At 38.5% G+C, this 20,007-nt stretch overlaps 2 protein-coding genes across 2 annotated transcripts; both read left to right on the forward strand.

The window, feature by feature from the left end:
* The first annotated feature begins 1,842 nt into the window (after positions 1–1,842).
* EAPP (E2F associated phosphoprotein) lies at positions 1,843–12,681 on the forward strand. Its single transcript, XM_083349571.1, has 6 exons — positions 1,843–1,988; positions 3,704–3,885; positions 5,115–5,213; positions 8,815–8,938; positions 10,695–10,811; positions 11,918–12,681. The coding sequence occupies exons 1-6, from the start codon at positions 1,915–1,917 to the stop codon at positions 12,189–12,191; spliced, it is 870 nt and encodes a 289-aa protein (XP_083205697.1). The 5' UTR covers positions 1,843–1,914; the 3' UTR covers positions 12,192–12,681.
* Positions 12,682–13,787: 1,106 nt separating this feature from the next.
* SPTSSA (serine palmitoyltransferase small subunit A) lies at positions 13,788–19,644 on the forward strand. Its single transcript, XM_083350378.1, has 2 exons — positions 13,788–13,938; positions 18,105–19,644. Exons 1-2 carry the CDS (start codon positions 13,836–13,838, stop codon positions 18,206–18,208), a joined length of 207 nt encoding a protein of 68 aa, XP_083206504.1. The 5' UTR covers positions 13,788–13,835; the 3' UTR covers positions 18,209–19,644.
* The last annotated feature ends 363 nt before the right edge of the window (positions 19,645–20,007 follow it).

A 20,007-nucleotide genomic window follows, 5' to 3' on the forward strand; every position in this document is an offset into this window, starting at 1 on the left:
ACTCTTCCCTTTTTTTCCTCACCCTTAGCTCGCAAAAGCCCCCCCACTCATTCACACTTTGCTCACAAAAGCCTCCGCTCGCTCTCACTCCCTCGTCTCTTTCAAAGGCCTCGCTCTGTCTCTCCTCTGTCTCTTTCAAAGGCCTCTCGCTTGGTCTCTCACTGCCCATCGCTTCCAAAGGCCACTTGCTCTCTCTCACTGCCATTGCTTTCAAAGGCTGCTTGCTCCTCCGTGGCTCGGAAAGGCCCCTCTCGCTTGCTCTCTCCTCACTGCTTCTCTAACAAAAGCCTCTTCTATTCTCTTTCTCCATGTGTTTTTTCCCCTCTCCCGCCAAAACCTGCTCTTTTATAGCTTCTCCTCTCTCTCTCTCTGCCCTCCTTGTCTTTTTGTCTTCTGGATGTGCTGGAAGCTCCAATCAGCCTATAGGGCAGACATGTCAAATACAAGGCCCGGTGGCCAGATCCGGCCCGCTAAGTGGTTTCATGCGGCCCGCGAAGCCATCCTGAAAACAGTGAGGGAATGGCCCCCACTGCCTTGGCCCTGGCCCAGAGACCCTCCTCCTGCCAGAGACCCTCAGATCTGTCCCGCTCCTGCCCGGGCCGCCATAGGCACCCTTGATGTGAACAATGTAGAGCTGGCCATGCCCACCCAGTAGGCCATACGCACTCTAGCCATGCCCACCCAGTAGGCCACACCCACCCAGGCCATACCCACCCAGCCCCCTGAGGGCAACTGCAATGCTGATGCGGCCCTCAATGAAATTGAGTTTGACACCCCTGCTATAGGGCTTCTGCTGAACCCTGCAGCTCCAGCTGATCTCCAGCCCTGTGCAGCTTTAGCTGGTTCCCTCACCCGTATAACCTGACAGGTGCTAAAGTACCACCGGTTGAATAGTCCTATGTAGAACATTGTGACTAGCCAGCACCCTGCTATATCCAATTAAATAATCAGAAAAAAAGTGGAAAATCCGGGAGTTGAAGTCCATAAATCTTTAAAATGCTGAGCTTGAGAAACACTGGTATAGTGTAATGTGTGAACCGCATCTTATGTGCTGTTGTATGCGTTATAGCATCTTAACTGGTAGAAGAATAAAGAGGCTAGAATATTCTGAAACATTAATATTTATTAAGGAAAAATGCATACAATTTAAAATTAAACTATGACTGAAATAGTAGCGAAAGAGTTAAAGAAATCCTACCAGCATCGATATCAAGAATCGGAGGTCTTAACGGGCAGACCTCATATCAGGCGACGTAGAAAAAAACTCCCTGGGTTCCTATCGTGAATCCAAAACTTCTTTTCCTTTTATAAATGGGAAGCTTCCCCTGTTCAGTCAAGAGTCTGGTCCCATTCCTGATTTTAATAGAGGACAGCGTCTCTTCCTGTCCCCAGCTGTTTTTCAGCCTTTCCCCTCTGCAAGCCTTGGGAGGTTTTTTTTTTCTTCTTTTGTCTTGCGAGCGAAGGCAGATTGGGCGTTTTGGAAGATTCGCCTCGCTTTTAATTGGCTGCCTTTTCCTTTCCTCGGCGTTTTTCCAAGATCAGGGATTTTGGACCGCAAACGCAAGTGAGTACTAGGTGTAGGCGCAGAGAAGCAGATTCGAGCTCATGAAGCTTGAAAGCGGAACTAAACGCTTTCCGGATTTCTCCGCGGACTCAGGAACTGATGGGACCCGGGGTAGGCAACCTCGGCTCTTTTATGACTCGTGGACTTCAACTCCCAGAATTCCTGAGCCAGCCAAGCTGGCTCAGGAATTCTGGGAGTTGAAGTCCACGAGTCATAAAAGAGCCGAGGTTGCCTATCCCTGGATGGGACCAACCTCCAGGCTTAGCGGAACAGGAAGTGACGGGAAAGGCGTTTTGTGCTATAGTTGGAGGCACAAATTGAGCAGGATTGTTTACAACGAAGTGGCCGGCATGACTTCTCTGCGGGAAGAAGATGATCCTTATGTGATTGAAGAGCCCAGCGACGAGGACCCAGCGCAGAGCAGGTCTTTGGGGTTTCGGAAGGCCGTCGCTGATCTCTTTTCATTTTCTTACATCTTTGTGGGGTTGGGGATGTTTCGCGATCGTCAGCCGAAGGCGAAAGGAGGAGAGGCCTCTCTTTCAATTAGTTACTGTCGAGGGATCTTTAGTTACTTTTCTGAGATCGTGTGAAACAGCTGTGCGTTGCAGTCTGCCGCTTTCTACATTTTGCAAAAAAAAATCCCCTTGAGATCTTCACGTTTTTCTTTTCGATGTTATTTATTTTATTTTATTTTATTTTATTTTATTTTATTTTATTTATTTTAATTCCATTTATATCCCGCCCTTCTCCGAAGACTCAGGGCGGCTTACAAGCTTAGCAGTTATATCTTAAAGGGCTTCGTAAAATTTGATTTTGAGAATCGCTCTTGCTTATTTTTAACTAAGAAACCACCAAGCTGCCTCTGTTCTGTTTTGCGCAGTAATAATAAGCAGGCATATTCATAGAATATACATAGAATGAAGGCTACTGCTAAGCTTGTAAGCCGCCCTGAGTCTTCGGAGAAGGGCGGGATATAAATGGAATTAAAAAAAAATATGTTACTTTGTAATGTATTTGAGTGTTATCCCATACTAGGCAACCTGCGCTCAGTTGGGTCATTGTTTCAGAAATATTTCCTCACCTGAACAGAGAAACAGAATGACCAGAGTGGGCAGTAAAGCAGTGGGAGCAAGAGCAACTTTGGACTTCCTCCCTCCCTTTCTGCTTATTCCTTCCCAGCAGGCAGGTGAATGAAGGGCGGCTGCTGGGTGAGGGAGGGATGGGAGACTGGGAAACACTGTCACAGAACATTAAAAATCAAGATCATGTGAGCACAATAGCATCCTGTAGCACTGAAGCAGGAATATCTTTCACAAATTCTACAATCGTCAATATTGGATTTTGGACACATTCTGAAAATTAGCCCGTTTGAGGTACCTTGGTTTAAAAATTGTTGCTGTATTATGTATAGTACAGCTAAAGGTCATGACAATGAGAATTTTAGTGATATATAGATCGAAATAGAATGCTGTTGTGAAAGGGCAGATGTAAATTTTCTTAGAGCCCAGATGTCAAACTTGATCATGTCACGTGACGTGATGTATGTTTTTTGCCTTTGTGGAACCGGGGTAGGCATGGCCTGCATGTGACGCATTTTTTTAAAAAAATCCCATTTATATCCCGCCCTTCTCCGAAGACTCAGGGTGGGTTACAATCTAAGAAGCACAAATCAATGTGCTTAGCAATAGCCTTCATTCTATGTGTATGCCTGCTTATTAGGGCTTTTGCCCCCCCCCCAAGCGGCATTTTTACAAAGTCAGCTTATTGCCCCCAACAATCTGGGTCCTCATTTTATCTACCTCGGAAGGATGGAAGGCTGAGTCAACCTTGAGCCTGGTGGGACTCGAACCTGCACTAATTGCAGGCAGCTGGTGTTACTTAAGGAGGCATTTGGCCCACCAGTTTGACACCCCTGACTTAGAAAGTTGTTTTTCATAAATGTCCTTCAAATAATTATCTCTGAGGTGAGGTGAACCTTTAAACTCACATTTTCTCTGGCTAGCTGGTGCTTCTAGCCAGCTGCCAATTACAAACTACTTAGAAACATCTTCTTTAAGTAATGTTAAACAAGGACTACCTGTGTGATATTCATCCTGAAATAATGATCTCTAATATCTCATCATGTACACCACCATGTAGTTCTGAAGATGAAGTGGATGTGCTCTTACATGGCACCCCAGACCAGAAGCGTAAACTGATACGGGAGTGTCTCACAGGAGAAAGTGAATCTTCTAGTGACGATGAATTCCAAAAGGAAATGGAAGCTGAACTGAGCTGCACCATGAAAAATATGGAAGGCCAGTGGAAGTCACAACTTCCAGGTAAACATTTTTCCAGAATTTAAAAATATGAATTGGCTTTCCAGGTCTTTTTAACGCTGAATAGTTTGGGGAAGATCAGCTCATTTCAACTAATTTCGCCTATTTACTGCAACCATGAGGGGATACTCAACTCTTAAGTATTGAGCATATGAAGAGACTGGATAATGGAACTGTAGTTCTGAGACCTGTTGTGCTGCAAAAATAACAATCAAAATAAATCACAAGTGCTCATTTTTTTTAATTCCATGCAATTACAAAATTTAAACAGGGCCACAGGACTCAAGACTATATTTCCAATATCCGGTCTCTTCACATTTTCCATCAATAAATGTATAGAATGCTTGTTAATAAAATTGCTAATATACGTTTCTATTTTACTAAAATTTTTTAATAATACTGTTAAATTTAAATGTTTAAACAACAGAAATCCCATTCAGGCAGCTGTACTTTGAAGATTGAAAGTTAATTTGCTGTGAAGGAGTGTGATGTTTCTGTGTCAAGGCACTCTAAACATATGAAGCAGATTTGTGCCTACTTAAGATTTTAAATCCAGAAAATAAAGGGTTTCTCATATTCATTGAGGAATCAGTTTAATTTGTGCAATTGTAGAATCATGGTAATGAGAGGCCAGGATATTGACACTGAATCAAATAGTTGCTTTTTTATGCAATTAACTGACAATGCAATCCTATGCTGAGATTTGCTTATGAGTGCATTTTGTATAGGATTGCACTCTAGGTAGTTTGAAGAAGCATATTCTTGCAACAGAATCACTCACAGCATTGTTGGCAGGGTGATCATCTCTGGTGTTTTTTGAGAGATGTTGGAATAAAGATTAATACATCATTTGCTAAGATACTGCTTAAAAAGGAACTATTATTAACATCTGGGAATGGCTATCTGACTGCATGGGTTTAAAGGAGAATTAGAACAATTTATGAAGAAGAAGACCATCTATATTTGTAGGGCTGTACTGGTTATACATTACCTCCTGGATTACATCTTGGTACCAGTTGCTGAGACATTTTGCTTATAGGTTCCTGTAGGGTTTTGGTTGATTACTGTGAAAGCAGAATGATAATTGGTCTGAGTACAGTTGATTTTACACGTAAAGAATATAAACACCAAAGCAATTAACAGTTGCATGGAATTTCAGTGTATAACTAGAAGGATATATACATATTTGCTTCTGTATAATGATCTCATAATTGTATTTTTTTATGACTTAGGTGATGCTTCTGTTGCTGGGCAGTCTGAAACTGTTTCCACTTCTAAGTATTATGATGATATTTATTTTGATTCCGATTCAGACGATGAAGATGTAGTAGGTAAATAACCAATAATTTTATAGCCTGTGTAAAAACATAAACAGTAAAATTCCTTTGTCTTCCAAATACAAAATAAGCTCTAAAAATCTGAAAGTGCTAGTTTTATTTTGTTTGTTAATTTAAAAAATGGAAATGAAATGAACACATATACATCTCCATGCAAATTTAGTATACAATTCTATGGATGCCATCATGGATGCCTCTTATTTATTAATTAAATTTATACATTGCCCATCTCACTATCCAAAATAAAACAATGAAGACAGGTGACTTTTTGTGTGAGTAGAGCTACTAATGTGTTTATCTTTCCTTAAGGATTACAGTATTCTTTTTAGTCTATGAATTTGATCTGCACAAAAGTTGAATGTGTATTTCCCCCTTTCCCCTCCAATACACACCAGCCATTGGAAGATGGCATTGATTTTTAGCCTGTGAAAGTTGATTCTAATTTTGTCTGTTTTTGACAACAGTAAATTAATACTGTGAATGTATATTATTTATTTTATTTAGTAAACACATTCAAATGTCTTCCTATCTTAACCAATGTATTCTGGATGATGAAGACAAACATATTGTAAGCCATCGCTTTGGATGGTGAGATGGGTGGCATATAAATATGATAAATAAATAAAAACACAATGAACAGATACAAGAAAATTGAAATTCTAATTCAAGTCACTCATAAGCATTTCTCTAACAATATAAAACAAAGCACACATGTACCAAACCCATAACCACTTGAGATGCTACACTTGTAATTGTAGCTTCCAAGTAGTCTTCAAGGACAGCCCTATCTAGAATGCATTGTACTAATCCATACATTGGGTACCCAGGCATAAGTATATCAGTCCAGAAAATTGTATATCAAATTAATCTGTGCAAAGGTCCTACAGGGCATAGCTGCCATCTAGTCAAGCAGGAACTGTGAATTCAGGAGGACTCCCAAATTGTACATCAGCTGTGAACAGAGTGTGCAACTCCATTAAGAATCTGTGATGGAAAATCACCAGCTATGTAGCCATCACCAATTAATATTGACAGACAGAGTTTGTTTCTCCCCAACCACATCCAAAAAGCTTCAATCAATGAGATACGACCTTGACATCATAACTTGTTCAGTCAGGTATTGAAATATATAGCTGAGTCTCATTAAAATATTAATGGTGCCTGACCCCTTGATGAATGACTTTGTTCAACCATTGAATAGGGTGGCAACAGCATCAAACCATATAGTACTTTTGATTCTTTAAAATGAAGCCAGCTATATATTTTTAAAAGGCATAATTGACAAAATGCTCAATAATAATCTAAGGACAATTTGAGATTCTTTTAAATTGTGGAAGAAACAATGTACTTTATGTCAATATTATTCTGCTTTTTTCACTGAAGTTATCTAATAATACAAGGAAACTATTAGAACTAGATGCTGTGTTTGACCTGAAGTGTAAATTTAAAACTTTGCTATCTCCTTTTGTACATGAAGTGGGAAAGTATGAGCCTGAGATTTGTGGCAGCTGTTTGTGGTTACATTTCAGTGCTTACCTGATGGCTGTCACCAGTAAAGAACTGTATAATGAGGATCTTCCTTTTCTGTGCCTAGCACAGAATGGATTGCTAGAGAAATATGGTTGCTCTTTCTTGACTAATATAGTAAAGTATGTACTTGAAATACACTGTATAAACTTTAACCAAAAAATCAATTCTCATGAGTTATATGAGGTAAAATTATTTTGGAAAAAATCATGGAGTGGCAGGTGGCCATGTTCATTCTTTGGCAATATAAACCTATATTAGGTCTGGCAGGAGAGATCCCCATCCACAAGGGAGCTTTATCTGGCAGGACCCAAGGAAAGAGCCTTTCCTGTTGTGGTATCCAAGCTCTGGAATATTAATCCCTTGAAGATCAGACTCATACAAACCCTGTTGGCTTTTCACAAAACTTGGAAGACCTGTTTTTTTCCCTGGTGTATTTTTTTCCACTTAATTTTTAAGCACTTGTTATATTCTTCTTTATGATATATACCTCTTTGTTCCTTTTTTGTTATTTTAAAAGCAATAAAAAGTAAAGGTAAAGGTTCCCCCGCACATGCGTGCTAGTCGTTTCCGACTCTAGGGGCCGGTGCTCATCTCCGTTTCATAACCGAAGAGCCAGCGTTTGTCCGAGGACGTCTCCGTGGTCATGTGGCTGGCATGACTAGACGCCAAAGGCGCACGGAACGCTGTTACCTTCCCACCGTAGCGGTCCCTATTTTTCTACTTGCATTTTTACGTGCTTTCGAACTGCTAGGTTGGCAGAAGCTGGGACGAGTAACAGGCGCTCACTCTGCTACGCGGCACTCGGGATTCGACCCGCCAAACTGCCGACCTTCCGATCGACAAGTTCAGCGTCCTAACCCACTGAGCCACCGCGTCCCTCTTTAAAAGCAATAACAATATATAATTAAAAAAAGATCTGGTTTTCCCATCTAGCCTCATACCTTGGGTGATGCTGTTACTTGTCCATACTCTATTGAGAGTGGATGTTTGTTATACGTTATTTCTGGCTGCTGTTTTATTTATGTGTAGTTTTAGCTTATTATTTTTACGGTGTTTTTAATTGTTAGCTGCCCAGAATCATCCAATTTAAATGAACAGCAATATAAAAAAACAAATAAGCTTCTGCATTATCAGTCTTTGGAAAATAAAGTGATGGCCTGTTGTTGTTATGTTACGTTTGTTGGCTTCTCAAGCTGCCAGATCATTGAGGTCTTTCCTCTAATCTGTCAGGTTATTTTATTAAGTACTTTAGATTGCTACCAGAGAACCCATTCATAGGAAGTGTGTATCAATTTTTATAGGCTAATAATTGTTAATAATTTATTTAGATGGCAAGGCTTGTCTTAAAACATATTCAAGTCAGACTGAATCACTATCCACTGATTAATCATTTTCTAGTCAGATAGTAAGAAAACAGGAACAAGCATTCACCTAGCTTATGGCTTGTGCTTGAGAAAAATTTTGGGTCCTTTTAGTTATGCTAAACCATGATTTGTTTTAACTGAGGTGGACGTGCAGAAATAGCCTAAGTTAGTATTAAAGATAAGCAATATTATCATGGCATGTTTAATTCTTGGATTTTTTTCCTCAAATGAACAATATCAGGAAACCTGAAATCTTGTAACCGTTTGCTCAACATGCTAAAACACAATTATAGTGAGGATGCCAACCACATACCATAATCTTGTTTTGGTCTATGGTCTATTTGCAGACACGATGCAGTTGCATTGTAGTTTATTGAAATATGTAAATACAGTCATTGTTCTAAATTACAATATGGTGCTGTGCTTTGTGAAAACAATGGCAAATTAACGTTGTTTAGGCTGTGCTAATTTTAAGAGGCTTTTCCATTCTGTTGCACTCTATATATGTGACTATGATATATGGAGATATCAAACTGGGTAAGACCAAATTTAAACTATCGCTTTTAGGAGATACCTGTTTGGAATATTTTTCGTATATACCCATCCAGGGGCTGTTAATTCAACAGGAGCTTTGGTTTTTGAGTTTATACATTTTGGGGCTATAACCTGACTACAAATATAATCTGTCTCAAACATGGCAGGTTCTGCAGAAACCAGAAAAAAGAGAAAACATCACGAACGGCGAATTCCAACTAATGATGAGTTATTTTATGATCCAGAAGAAGACAATAGAGATCAGGAATGGGTAGATACGATAAGGAGGAGGTAAGTAAAATGATAATTTTGAATGAAACTTTACTCTGATTAAAACTAGCTTATATTAAGAACTCAGAGGTTTAAAGTTCTGAACTCAACTAGATTATGCATTTAAATTTAGACACCACCTAAACTTTCCAGAATATGGTGGAATATAAATTGATACAGTAAATATATAAATTGCATCTTCACCAGTTCATGTGGTCCACAGATCATCTTATTGCCTTAACATCACCTTTTTTTCTGAATCCCCAAGATGGAGATTAACAATATAACAACAATATAACATTATAACAGGGCTGGAAGGGACCTTGGAGGTCTTCTAGTCCAACCCCCTGCTCAGGCAGGAAACCCTATGCCATTTCAGACAATTGGTTGTCTGCTGTAATCAGGTTACATTAATTATTCTAGGACTATATCATAGAATCTTTTATTCCTGTCTGTATTGTATGTCACTGCAAATTTTATTACCTACCTTTTTTTCTTAGTGTGAAGTTTTAGTTTTACTTAAGGGTGATTAGATTTGATTGTGTGCCATCAAGTCATTTTAAGTTTCTAATGACCGTATAGATATTCTTCATGGCAGTCTATCTCTAACCTATTCTTTCAAGTCTCTCCATGGTGCACTCACATTGTAACCAAATCTACCTACCTGCTGCTGGCAGATTTAGGGTTTGGGGTTTTTTTTGGAATAAATTATGATAAGAGTTCCAGGATCCAATATGAGTCAGTCACCCGGACCAGGGTTTTTGACTTCTGAGCTTTTCGACTTGTGTTGGAGCCCATCTTCATCTTCTCTCTGCGAGAGGGTGTGCTGTTCTGTGTGTGTTATTTATAGTGCCTGTTGTAAGTGGCTTTTTAAATGTTGGTTGGGGTGTGTTGTTGGATGGCTTTTAAGTTATTAGCTATCGTTTGCTTTTGCTGCCCAGCCCTCGCCTTTTAAGTGGAAAATCAGCACTCCTGTTTACAGGGCGAGTCTGAAAGCTTGGAAGACAAAAATCTCTGGTCCCAGTGACCAATCCAGATTGGATCCTGCAACATTATCCCGGGACACGTATTTACATATTTCTGATTTTCTGCCATTGTTGTAATTTTCTTATTTAATTATTGGTACATCAAATGAGTCTTGGTGTCTGGTAACTCCTTCCTGCACATTCAGTTAGGGAAAGCTATGGCAGTTGGAATCAAATTTTAAGCTATTTTAAGACAGGAAGATATTTCATTTGCATTGCTGGATTTTCTAGTAATTATACAAATGTACCTATGATAAAATTGCATTGAGATACATGCACTAGAGAGATTATAAAGAATCAGAACTTAGATCTGACTTACATACCTGCAGTTAAATAATTGTTGGGGTTTTTTGGGAGGGGGTTATATAAACACCAACTTTTCCTTTGCCCATTCAATAATTATATAAGAGATCGCTAGTTCTGCCAGCATTGGCCTGATGACATTAGTACCTTCTTCAGGGTGTCATCTGTGTTCCTGGAGTGATGTGGGATTGTCCTGTTGGGTTTTTCATGTCAGTTTGTTCCTGCTTGCATTAAATATGAATAATATGAGTAATCAGGAGGGAAATAAGAATTTGTGTAAAACTTGTATCAAAAGGGTGGTAGAGGGTGAAGCCATTTCATTTTGGTGTGACATTTATGTAGTTAGGACATTGAACATCATCATTTCTTGGTTTTTGGTATGCATCATATCAACAAAGATTGCTACACTAATAGTGATGCTTCTTTACTTTTGTGCTCTCTCGCTGAAGTTATCATAATATAAGAAATGTTCGGTCACAACAAGAAAAACCTCCTGCCATTCCCAACAGTGATGCTATTTTGAATTGTCCTGCTTGTATGACAACATTATGCCTTGATTGTCAAAGGTAATGATTTGAACCCTGTATAATATAAGATAATATTTATTTATGTGGTTAGTTTAATAGTTTAATTTTCAATTCAGTTTCTGGAGATATGTACCTTGCATGTCCTAAAAAAAATAAAGGACTTAGTACAGATAGCCCTCGATTTACAACAACTGAGCTCCAAATTTCCACTGCTAAGCAAGACAGTTAAGTGAGTTGTATCCCATTTTACAACCTTTTTTTGCTACAGTTAAGCGAATCACTGCAATTGTTAAGCTTCTCCTATTGACTTTGCTTGTTGAAAGTCAACTGGGAAGGTTACAAATGGTGATCACATGATCTCAGGACAGTGCAACTGTCATAAATACGTGCCAGTTGCTAAGCACCCATATTTTTATCACGTGAGCATCGGGATGCTGCAAAGGGTTGTAAGTGTGAAATCTGATCATTAGTGATTTTTTCCAGTGCCATTGTAACTTTGAACAGTTACTAAGTCAATGGTTGTAAGGCAAGGACTACCTGTACATAATTTTTCATCATTAGCTTGTCAGTAGTGAAAACATGAATGGAATAATTTCTTTACCAGTACATTTAGATGCATAAACTTATTCATATCTGTTATGTGATGAAAGTTTCCATTCTTCATATGCAGCCTGCCCCGAGTCCGCTGTGATTGGGAGGAATAATTAGTTTCACTAGTGAATATACTTCTGTCAGTTTACTGATGCAATTGAATTTGCCGTAAGAATACAATAGTTTGAGTAATAGCAGGCAATTATTATCTAAGGTGGATCACATCAATCTAGCAAGTCTCTCCCTGCCTTAAAGTTACAAATTAAAAACAAAGAAGACATACAGTGTAGACAAGGGAGATTCATTATTTTTGAAGTTCAGAATAAAATGGTAACATGAGCTATACAGGTAATCCTTGAGTTATAGCTGTAATAGAGCCTGCAGATTACAGTTGCAAGTCTTGATGATTGTTAAGTGAGGTACCCATGTGTGGGTCAATAAGCAGAGCATGGGGTGCCTCAAATGCCATTTAATATTTAAAGGGTTATCAATTTTGAAATATTTAATCAGTCAAGGTCACTATGTTTTTCCTTCTCCCCTGATGTTCTTTTTAGGCATGAATTATACAGAACTCAATACAGAGCAATGTTTGTGATGAACTGTACAGTTGTCAAAGATGAAATTTTGAAATATAAACATCCACTGAAAAAGAAGACAAAGAGAGGACACAAGAAAATTAAGCAGAGTAGCGAATCAACTACTGGCTCAGAAAGCCAGGAAGAAGAGATATATCACCCAGTAAAATGTACCGAATGTTCAACAGAAGTGGCTGCATTAGATAAGGATGAAGTCTTTCATTTTTTCAATGTATTGGCAAGCCATTGCTAAGATGCACTACTTTACATCCTTCAAGATTATATTAAAATTTCAGAGTGAAAGATGATTTGACCCCTTTCGTATTTTTAAAAACTCTGCTTGACTAATCTGAAATGGAGATTATGGTATCTTGTGTTCTTCTCTGTAAAGATAAAACAAGAGAATTTTTAATTTATGTACATAAGTTGAACAGTTTTATTCTGTTAAGTAGAATCAAAATAGTTCTGAGTTAAACAGATATCAGTCAATTTTCATACTTTATTTAATGGCTGAATTATAAAAAATGGTATTTTCAACATTTAACAGTCCAAGATTAATTCTCTGTAATTATAATCTAGTGTACTTTTTCCTGCCTATTATTTCATATAATTCCTGAATTATGTGCTGTCTGTATTAAAGTTGATCTATTATTAAAGGAGATGGAATGTTGAGGTAATCTGCCAATAATTTTCTCCATTACTTAACACTCGTAAACCTAAATTACACATAGTCACTAACACGATATCTTCTGGAAAGTTCTCTGCACACTATGTTCTCACCTTTGATTTATGATTAGGTTGGCATAATTTTACAAACCTACCAATTAAAAAGATTAAAAATAGTACATCGTTCCAAGTCAATAAAAGTGTGGCTCCGAGCCCCAGCCGGCAGCAGACTATATATTCAAATGATAAAAATTCGGAACGAACCTCCAAAATGAAAGCAATTTTAACCATTAGGAAGAGGCATAATGAGAAACGTAGAGACTTGCTGTAACACACCACAGTTTTGAAAGTTTTCTGCCACATCAAAAGGAAGAGAGATTTATTAAGACTGTGAAGCAGCGCCTTTTTGCTTTAGGTACCATTTCACTTTGGGCATGGAGAAATAAATCGCCTTTCCTTTGCAACTGATGCACAGAAAATTGGGAGAAGAAAGAAGCCAAGACTTCCTTCGATTAACATGTCGTTTGTTATGACTGACAGAAGGAATTTGTTCAGGATGTGTTCACATCTCTGGTGACAAGTTCCTCATGGACATATCTTTTCTGAGCGCTTCGGCGCCTGGAGGCGAACTCCGTCTTCAGCGTCTGATTCCATCCCACTGGGGGACCCTGGAAACACCGCGAAACTTTTGTCTTTTCCTTTGAGGGTAAAAGCATCCAACAGGACTATGAACTGGAGCAGGGGTCTTCAAGCTTGGCCCTTTTATGACTTGTGGACTTCAACTCCCAGAATTCCTCAGCCAGCAAAGCTGGCTGAGGAATTCTGGGAGTTGAAGTCCACAAGTCATAAAAGGGCCAAGTTTGAAGACCCCTGAACTGGAGCGTCTCCCTCTCAAGCTAGCGCTCCCGCCCTTTCCACGGTAGGCGCAGGCCTTCGGGATAACCCTCAGCGCCTCCTCGAGCACCGAAAGCAGGCTCAGGTTTCCCAGTCCGGCTGAGAAAACGCGTCGCTTCCGCCATCCCTCCCCCCCGTTGCGAAACTTGGCGCAGAGACGCCCCCCCCCCCCCGTCTCTAGGCGCGGCTCGCCCGTGCAAAGAACAGGAATGGGCGGGCGGGAAGAGGCTCAGCCAATCCGCGAAGGAACTGGGCGTCAAAAACGCCCTCCCTTCGTCCTCGGCTCAGCGGTGCGTTTCGCCGGCGCGCTCTTACGTCCCGAGGCGCTGCCGGGGAAATGGCGTTCGGCTCGGCCTGGAAGCGAATGTCGTGGCTTTATTACCAGTATCTGCTGGTGACGGCTCTTTACATGCTGGAGCCCTGGGAGCGGACGGTGTTCAGTATCCTTTGCTCGCTGTTTTCATTGCGCCCGAGGCCGAGCGATTCCTGGCTCCGTCCGGGGAAGTTCAGGTTAAGCCGAATACAGGCTTACCGTGGCCGGTTTCGGACGCGGACGGGCGGATGGGATGGGTGGCAATTGGCGGCCTTGGAGCTTGCTTTAGTTGGGCAGTCCTGGGCTGAAGCAAGAAAGCTGCTCTGGGGTATTATTTATTTATTTATTTATTTATTTATTTATTTATTTATTTATTTATTTATTTATTTATTTATTTATTTATTTATTTATTTATTTATATCTCATTTATATCCCGCCCTTCTCCGAAGACTCAGGGCGGCTTACAATTTAAGCACAAACCAATGTGCTTAGCAATAGCCTAATAGCAATATACGTGCGCCATTAGCTTGGAGGGGCTGCTTGAGTGGAAGTTCGTCATTGTTGTTGTTAGCTGCGAAGTCGTGTCCGACTCATCGTGACCCTATGGACAACGTTCCTCCAGGCCTTCCTGTCTTCCACCATCTTCTGGAGTCCATTTAAGCTCACGCCTACTGCTTCAGTGACTCCATCCAGCCACCTCATTCTCTGTCGTCCCCTTCTTCTCTTGCCCTCGATCTTTCCCAGCATTAGGCTCTTCTCCAGTGAGTCCTTCCTTCTCATTAGGTGGCCAAAGTATTTGAGTTTTAGCTTCAGAAGTTCGTCATAGAAGGCAGAAAACCACCAGCACGTAAATTAACTGCTTCCTTTACTGCTCTTTTCCCAACCTCTATTTCCTCATTTCTTTCTCTTTTTTTGTGTATAATTTTATTAGTTTTTATGGGGTTGGGGGTAAGGTAGGGTCGGGATTAGAGTTGGGGTTTGGGGTTGGGTTTTTCCAAATAACATTTTCAATATTTATCAAACAGCATAATGTCTGAGTGCATGTATTTAACTAACAGTAAAGGTAAAAGGTTCCCCCGCACATGCGTGCTAGTCGTTTCCAACTCTAGGGGCCGGTGCTCATCCCTGTTTCAAAGCCGAAGAGCCAGCGCTTGTCTGAGGACATCTCCCTGGTCATGTGGCTGGCATGACTAGATGCCAAAGGCGCACGGTACATAGTGGTCCCCATTTTTCTACTTGCGTTTTTTACGTGCTTTTGAACTGCTAGGTTGGCAGAAGCTGGGACGAGTAACAGGCGCTCACTCTGCTACGCAGCACTCGGCATGCCAACCGATTTGCAGGTCATGCCCTTTCCAGATTTTTCATTTTTCTCCAAAAGCTTAGTGCTTGTTTCCTATGGATCTTCCAGTATAAAAAACAGGTCATCTGCAAATGCTTGTAATTTATATTTTTCATCTTTTATCTCCAGTCCTTTAATTTCTATATCTTGTCTAATGTTTCTATTCAGTACTTCCAATGTTAATATGAATAGTAATGGAGATAGTGGACATCCTTGGGTTGTGCCCTTTTTGAAGTTTTCTGTAAGATCTCCATTTACAATTACTTTGTTTACAATAAATTGTTTTGATTACATTTATAAAGTTTAGTTTTCTTTGTTCTTTTTAGCGATGTAACTTATAGCCAACCCTCTAAAATAGACTTTAGCTGTATCCCACACATTTTGAAGTGAAGTTTCTTCTTTCTTGTTTATTTTAAAGAAAAAAATATTTCCTTTGTCGCTTATGATTATTATTATTATCGGTTATGATCTGCCCAAACATTTGTGTCTATCTCAACTTCTTGTATCAGCATTTTAAGTTCCAAAGATGTCCGTATCACATCAATTCTAGACCATGATTTATGTCTATTTGAATAAAATGTATATTGTAATTTCTTTGTTGTTTTTCTCCATATATCTTGGATACAAAGTTCTGTCATTTTGTAGTCCAAAGTTCCATCTGTTATTGCATTAAAGTCTTCCATTATACAAATATTTTGATAGCTTAAATCTAGTATTTTTCATATAGTTTTTGAAAGTATAAAACTATTTGAAAATTGTTCTTATCATTTGGTGCATGTATTTCTACCATCAGTATCTGTTTTTGATCCATCATTATTTCCACTATTAATATTCTCCCCTCTTCATCCGCATAGATTTGTTTGGGATTCATTTTTTTTAACGAATAGAGCTAGTCCTCTTTTCTTTTGAAGTGCTAATGCAAAGTAGAGTTTACCAATTTTCGGTTGTTCTAACAACTTACAATGTTGTCTCTTAATGTGTGTTTCTTGAAAGACAGGTTATATCCATTTTTAATTTTTGTAAAAAATTTTTTTCTGAAGGAGAGTTTAGTCCATCTATATTCATTGACAAAATCCCACTCTCTTCCATCTCTTTCAGTTATATCTACTGTAGGTCTTAAATCTTCTAGTCAATCTTACCTGTCTCTGATCTCTTGGTCTTGCTCCTTCTTCTGTATATGTGTTTTTAATTTCTTCCTCCTCTCTGTTTAACTGCTGCTTCTACTGCCATTTCTTCCTGTTTCTTTGTTTCTCTCTTTGTACTGGATTCAGGGTCACCTCTTTCCAGGAATGCTCTATGGTTGTCAAAGAATTCCCTTGCTTTAAGTGGCGTACCCAGTCTGTATCTTTTCGTATCCCAGTAAATTAAAATCCCTTCTGAAATCAGCAACCTAAAATTCACTTACTTTTTCAGTTCATTTCCTAGTTAAAAACTGGTATTCTCTTCGGGATTCTCTTATTCTCCTAGGGATTTGTTTGAGATGTACAATTTCTTTTTCTTTGTATTTCAAAGGTTCATCTCTTCTCAAAATCTCGTCTCTTGTAGACTTTTTAAGAAATCTGATATGTACTTCCCTGGGGACTTTATTTCTTCTAGCGTAATTTGAGTTGACTCGATAGATCTGGTCTAGTTCTCCTTCCATTGGCTGTTTCCCGGTTCCTAATGCGTCTGCCAAATGATGCTTGCCACCTGCTAATATTTAACATCTGTGTTTCTGAATAAGTAATTTGTTCATTCAGGACCCCTGTATACAATTCTTAGACCTTGCAAATGTTCCTTTCTTTTATTTTCTATGATCTACCTTGGAGAAAGAGCAAATCTTGCAGAGAAACTAAATCCAAATTTAGTCCAGTGGATTGGGTTTCAACAATGCTTCTTAAGTTACTGTTGATATTGCAGGATAGTCTTGTTTGAAATGTATCTTGTGACATATGTGCCTTACTATCATAATTCCCTCAAATCTTGGGGCGACAGTGGTGTAACTCCTATTTGCTAATGGTACTTTTATGTAATACTGCTAGCTCAGTTTCTCATAGAATATTGTTTGTATTGTTTCTGTAACAGCAAAACTTACATTGCGGCTTTTGCTGAGCATCGCGTAAAGAGAAACATGTTTTACAGCTCCAGCATTTCTTCCCTAAGCTTTCAGAACAGATTTGGAGGGGGAGGCGGTGTGGATCCTTTCCAATTAGCTTAAGGAAAACTGTCCTATTGATAGAAAATTGGAATTTGGATTCCTCCCTCCTTAGTCTTTTGTTGGAATTACTTTGTTAGTCAGAACTGACAATTGTTCAGCTTGATTTGTCCAGTTGAGAAGCAATATCCACGCCCTCTTCAGACGCTCAGTGCAATGCAACCTTTCTCCATTCTTTACGAAACGTTTCAAGGATTTCATAGAAGAAAAAAGACTTCTTCCCCTCTTACAGAAATCTTCCTGAAAGAGAAAAAGGGGAGGAATGGTTGAATTGCCCCTTCTGAAATTTGATACAGTATGTCCTAATTGCTGCTATTATTTAAATACACTCTATAATCGACACCAATGTATGCAGTCTCTGCATCCATGTATTCTTATTAGTTCATTGCTAGATTGCTGTTAGTGAAGAAATTATGCTGAGCCTGAATTAAGCAATGATCTGAGAAAATGCATGTGTTGAGTTTGCTTCTGAGAGCTGGTTTTTACTCTCTTACAAATGTCTGATTATTAGTCACTTTTCCTTTCTGTCAAAGTTGAAAAAACTCTTACCTGAAGATTTGCAGTCAGAAATTGAACAGTTATTTGTTGATTCAGACTAATCAAAGAATTTTTTTTGATAGTTGTATGGTTTCTGTACTAACAACTATTTAACGTCATAGGATTTTGATAAATAGGAATAACAGTGCATACTAAACATTTTACCATGTCACTTGGTAATCCATTTCTGTAGCCTTTTACGTTTTCCTTTACTTTCAATCAGATTCCATGTTGGTGTCTATTATTGGAATGGCACTTTACACTGGCTATGTTTTCATGCCTCAACATATAATGGCCATCTTGCATTATTTTGAAATTATGCAGTGAAGAATCTCAGAAGGAAGCCAGTTAGAAGTGAAGATCAGACTGTTAAGAAAACTGATTATTTACAACTTAAGGAATCCTACAGATGGTAAAATGAGCACCAGTTGATGATTGTGGCAGCCACTGGGGTCACATGGAGATGCAAATGCATTTTATTTATGTATAAGATTCCCTTGTATATTTTTGTCTATTAATACTGTGATTGTATCTTTGATATCAGTATTTTCTTAACTTTGTGACTGTCTTTAGTATTATACTGTAAAAGCTTTTACTAATGTAACTCTGGGTACATTTTGCCTTCTATTTTTTAATCAAAAATTACCTTATTACGTAGAGCTTGAAGCTTTTGCTATTGTATACTTATGTCCATCTGGGTATATTTCTAGTAGAACATTTTGTAAGAAAGTGTTTCGATTCATGTATAAATGTGGATGTACTCATAAAACTTTCTTAGAAAACTTACTCAGGTGCTTGAGTTGCTATTTGAATTGTTTAAAACTGGTGTAGCTCTGTTTTGCTTTAACAATAAATGGAAAGCTTTTTCTTTGTACTTGGAAAAAAACTTACTATTGTATATATACAGCAGTATGAGCTATAAGAAAGTACTGGATTCATTCCTTATCTGCATGTCATTTGGAATTTTGTGATAGCACTTTAATGCTGCTAGTATAACTTCTAACTAAAATATATGTGTTTATTTCTCAAGAAACATTTCAATATTGACTTCAGTTTAAAAGATTATGAGTATGGGTGTTGACTATAGTATAATCATGTCTGTATTCTGAACCCACTGTTGACAGTTTTCCAGCTTTTGTGAATATTTAAACCTCATTACCAAAATATGAAGTTTGGAATGAACTTGATTTAAAATATGCAGCAGTAAGGAGTTGCCTACTAGAGTGAAAGTTCTCTTTTATAGCATTTTTCAGATTTGTATTTTGGACTGAAAGATGGAAATATTTAAGATGGTTTGTGTTATTTTCCAGAGTTAAAGAATATGAAAACAGTATTGTTACCTAATGTGTGTCCTTAATTTTAGAACACACAGGTTAACCTTTTTTTAAGAAACAGGACAATGCTATTAAAGAAAAAATGGAGAGATCAGATACCATAAACTGGCAGCTGAAAGAACCAATTTTGAATTGGGATGTTCAGATCTCAACTTTGAACTTTAGACCAGTTCTTTCCTTTACATTTCTCTCCCCAGTTTCTTATATTCATATTGGTTATATTGATTTGGCAGGATTTTCAGAAAAAGTATTTAGATTGTTTAAGTATAATGAACACTCAACATCAGAGGTCCTCAAGGTTTTGAGAGAGCATTGAATGGCATTTTCACAAAGTCACTGCTGATCCATTCCCGCTTTCTGTATGATGCTTCATTTTTAAACACGTTTAATTTTCTGTCTTTGAATAAATGGGCACATTTGCAAACAGCATTTAATTGTGGACAGCTACGAATTCATTTCCTAAGAAATCTTACAGTGCTAAAAGACATTATTGGAATAAATTTGGAAGTCTGAACAAGGAGTCTGACAGACACAACAGGAAATGTCTGGGCACATTAACTGCCTAAATGCCATACTGGAAATCCTAGTGCTATGGAAATTATATACCGGTAATCTCATTAAAATACCTACTTAAATTATTCCTTGTTATTTACAGTATTCTCTATAGAATTACCAGTTAATACTGTGGTTTAAAAATCTTGCCTTGCACAGTCTCAGTAAAGGCCCCCAATGAACCCCAACCTGATGTGAAGATAAAGATAAAATAAAGGTAAAATCCAGAGTTGGTTTTAA

Source organism: Vipera ursinii (assembly GCF_947247035.1).
Source record: "Vipera ursinii genome assembly, chromosome: 1".
Lineage (NCBI taxonomy): Eukaryota > Metazoa > Chordata > Lepidosauria > Squamata > Viperidae > Vipera > Vipera ursinii.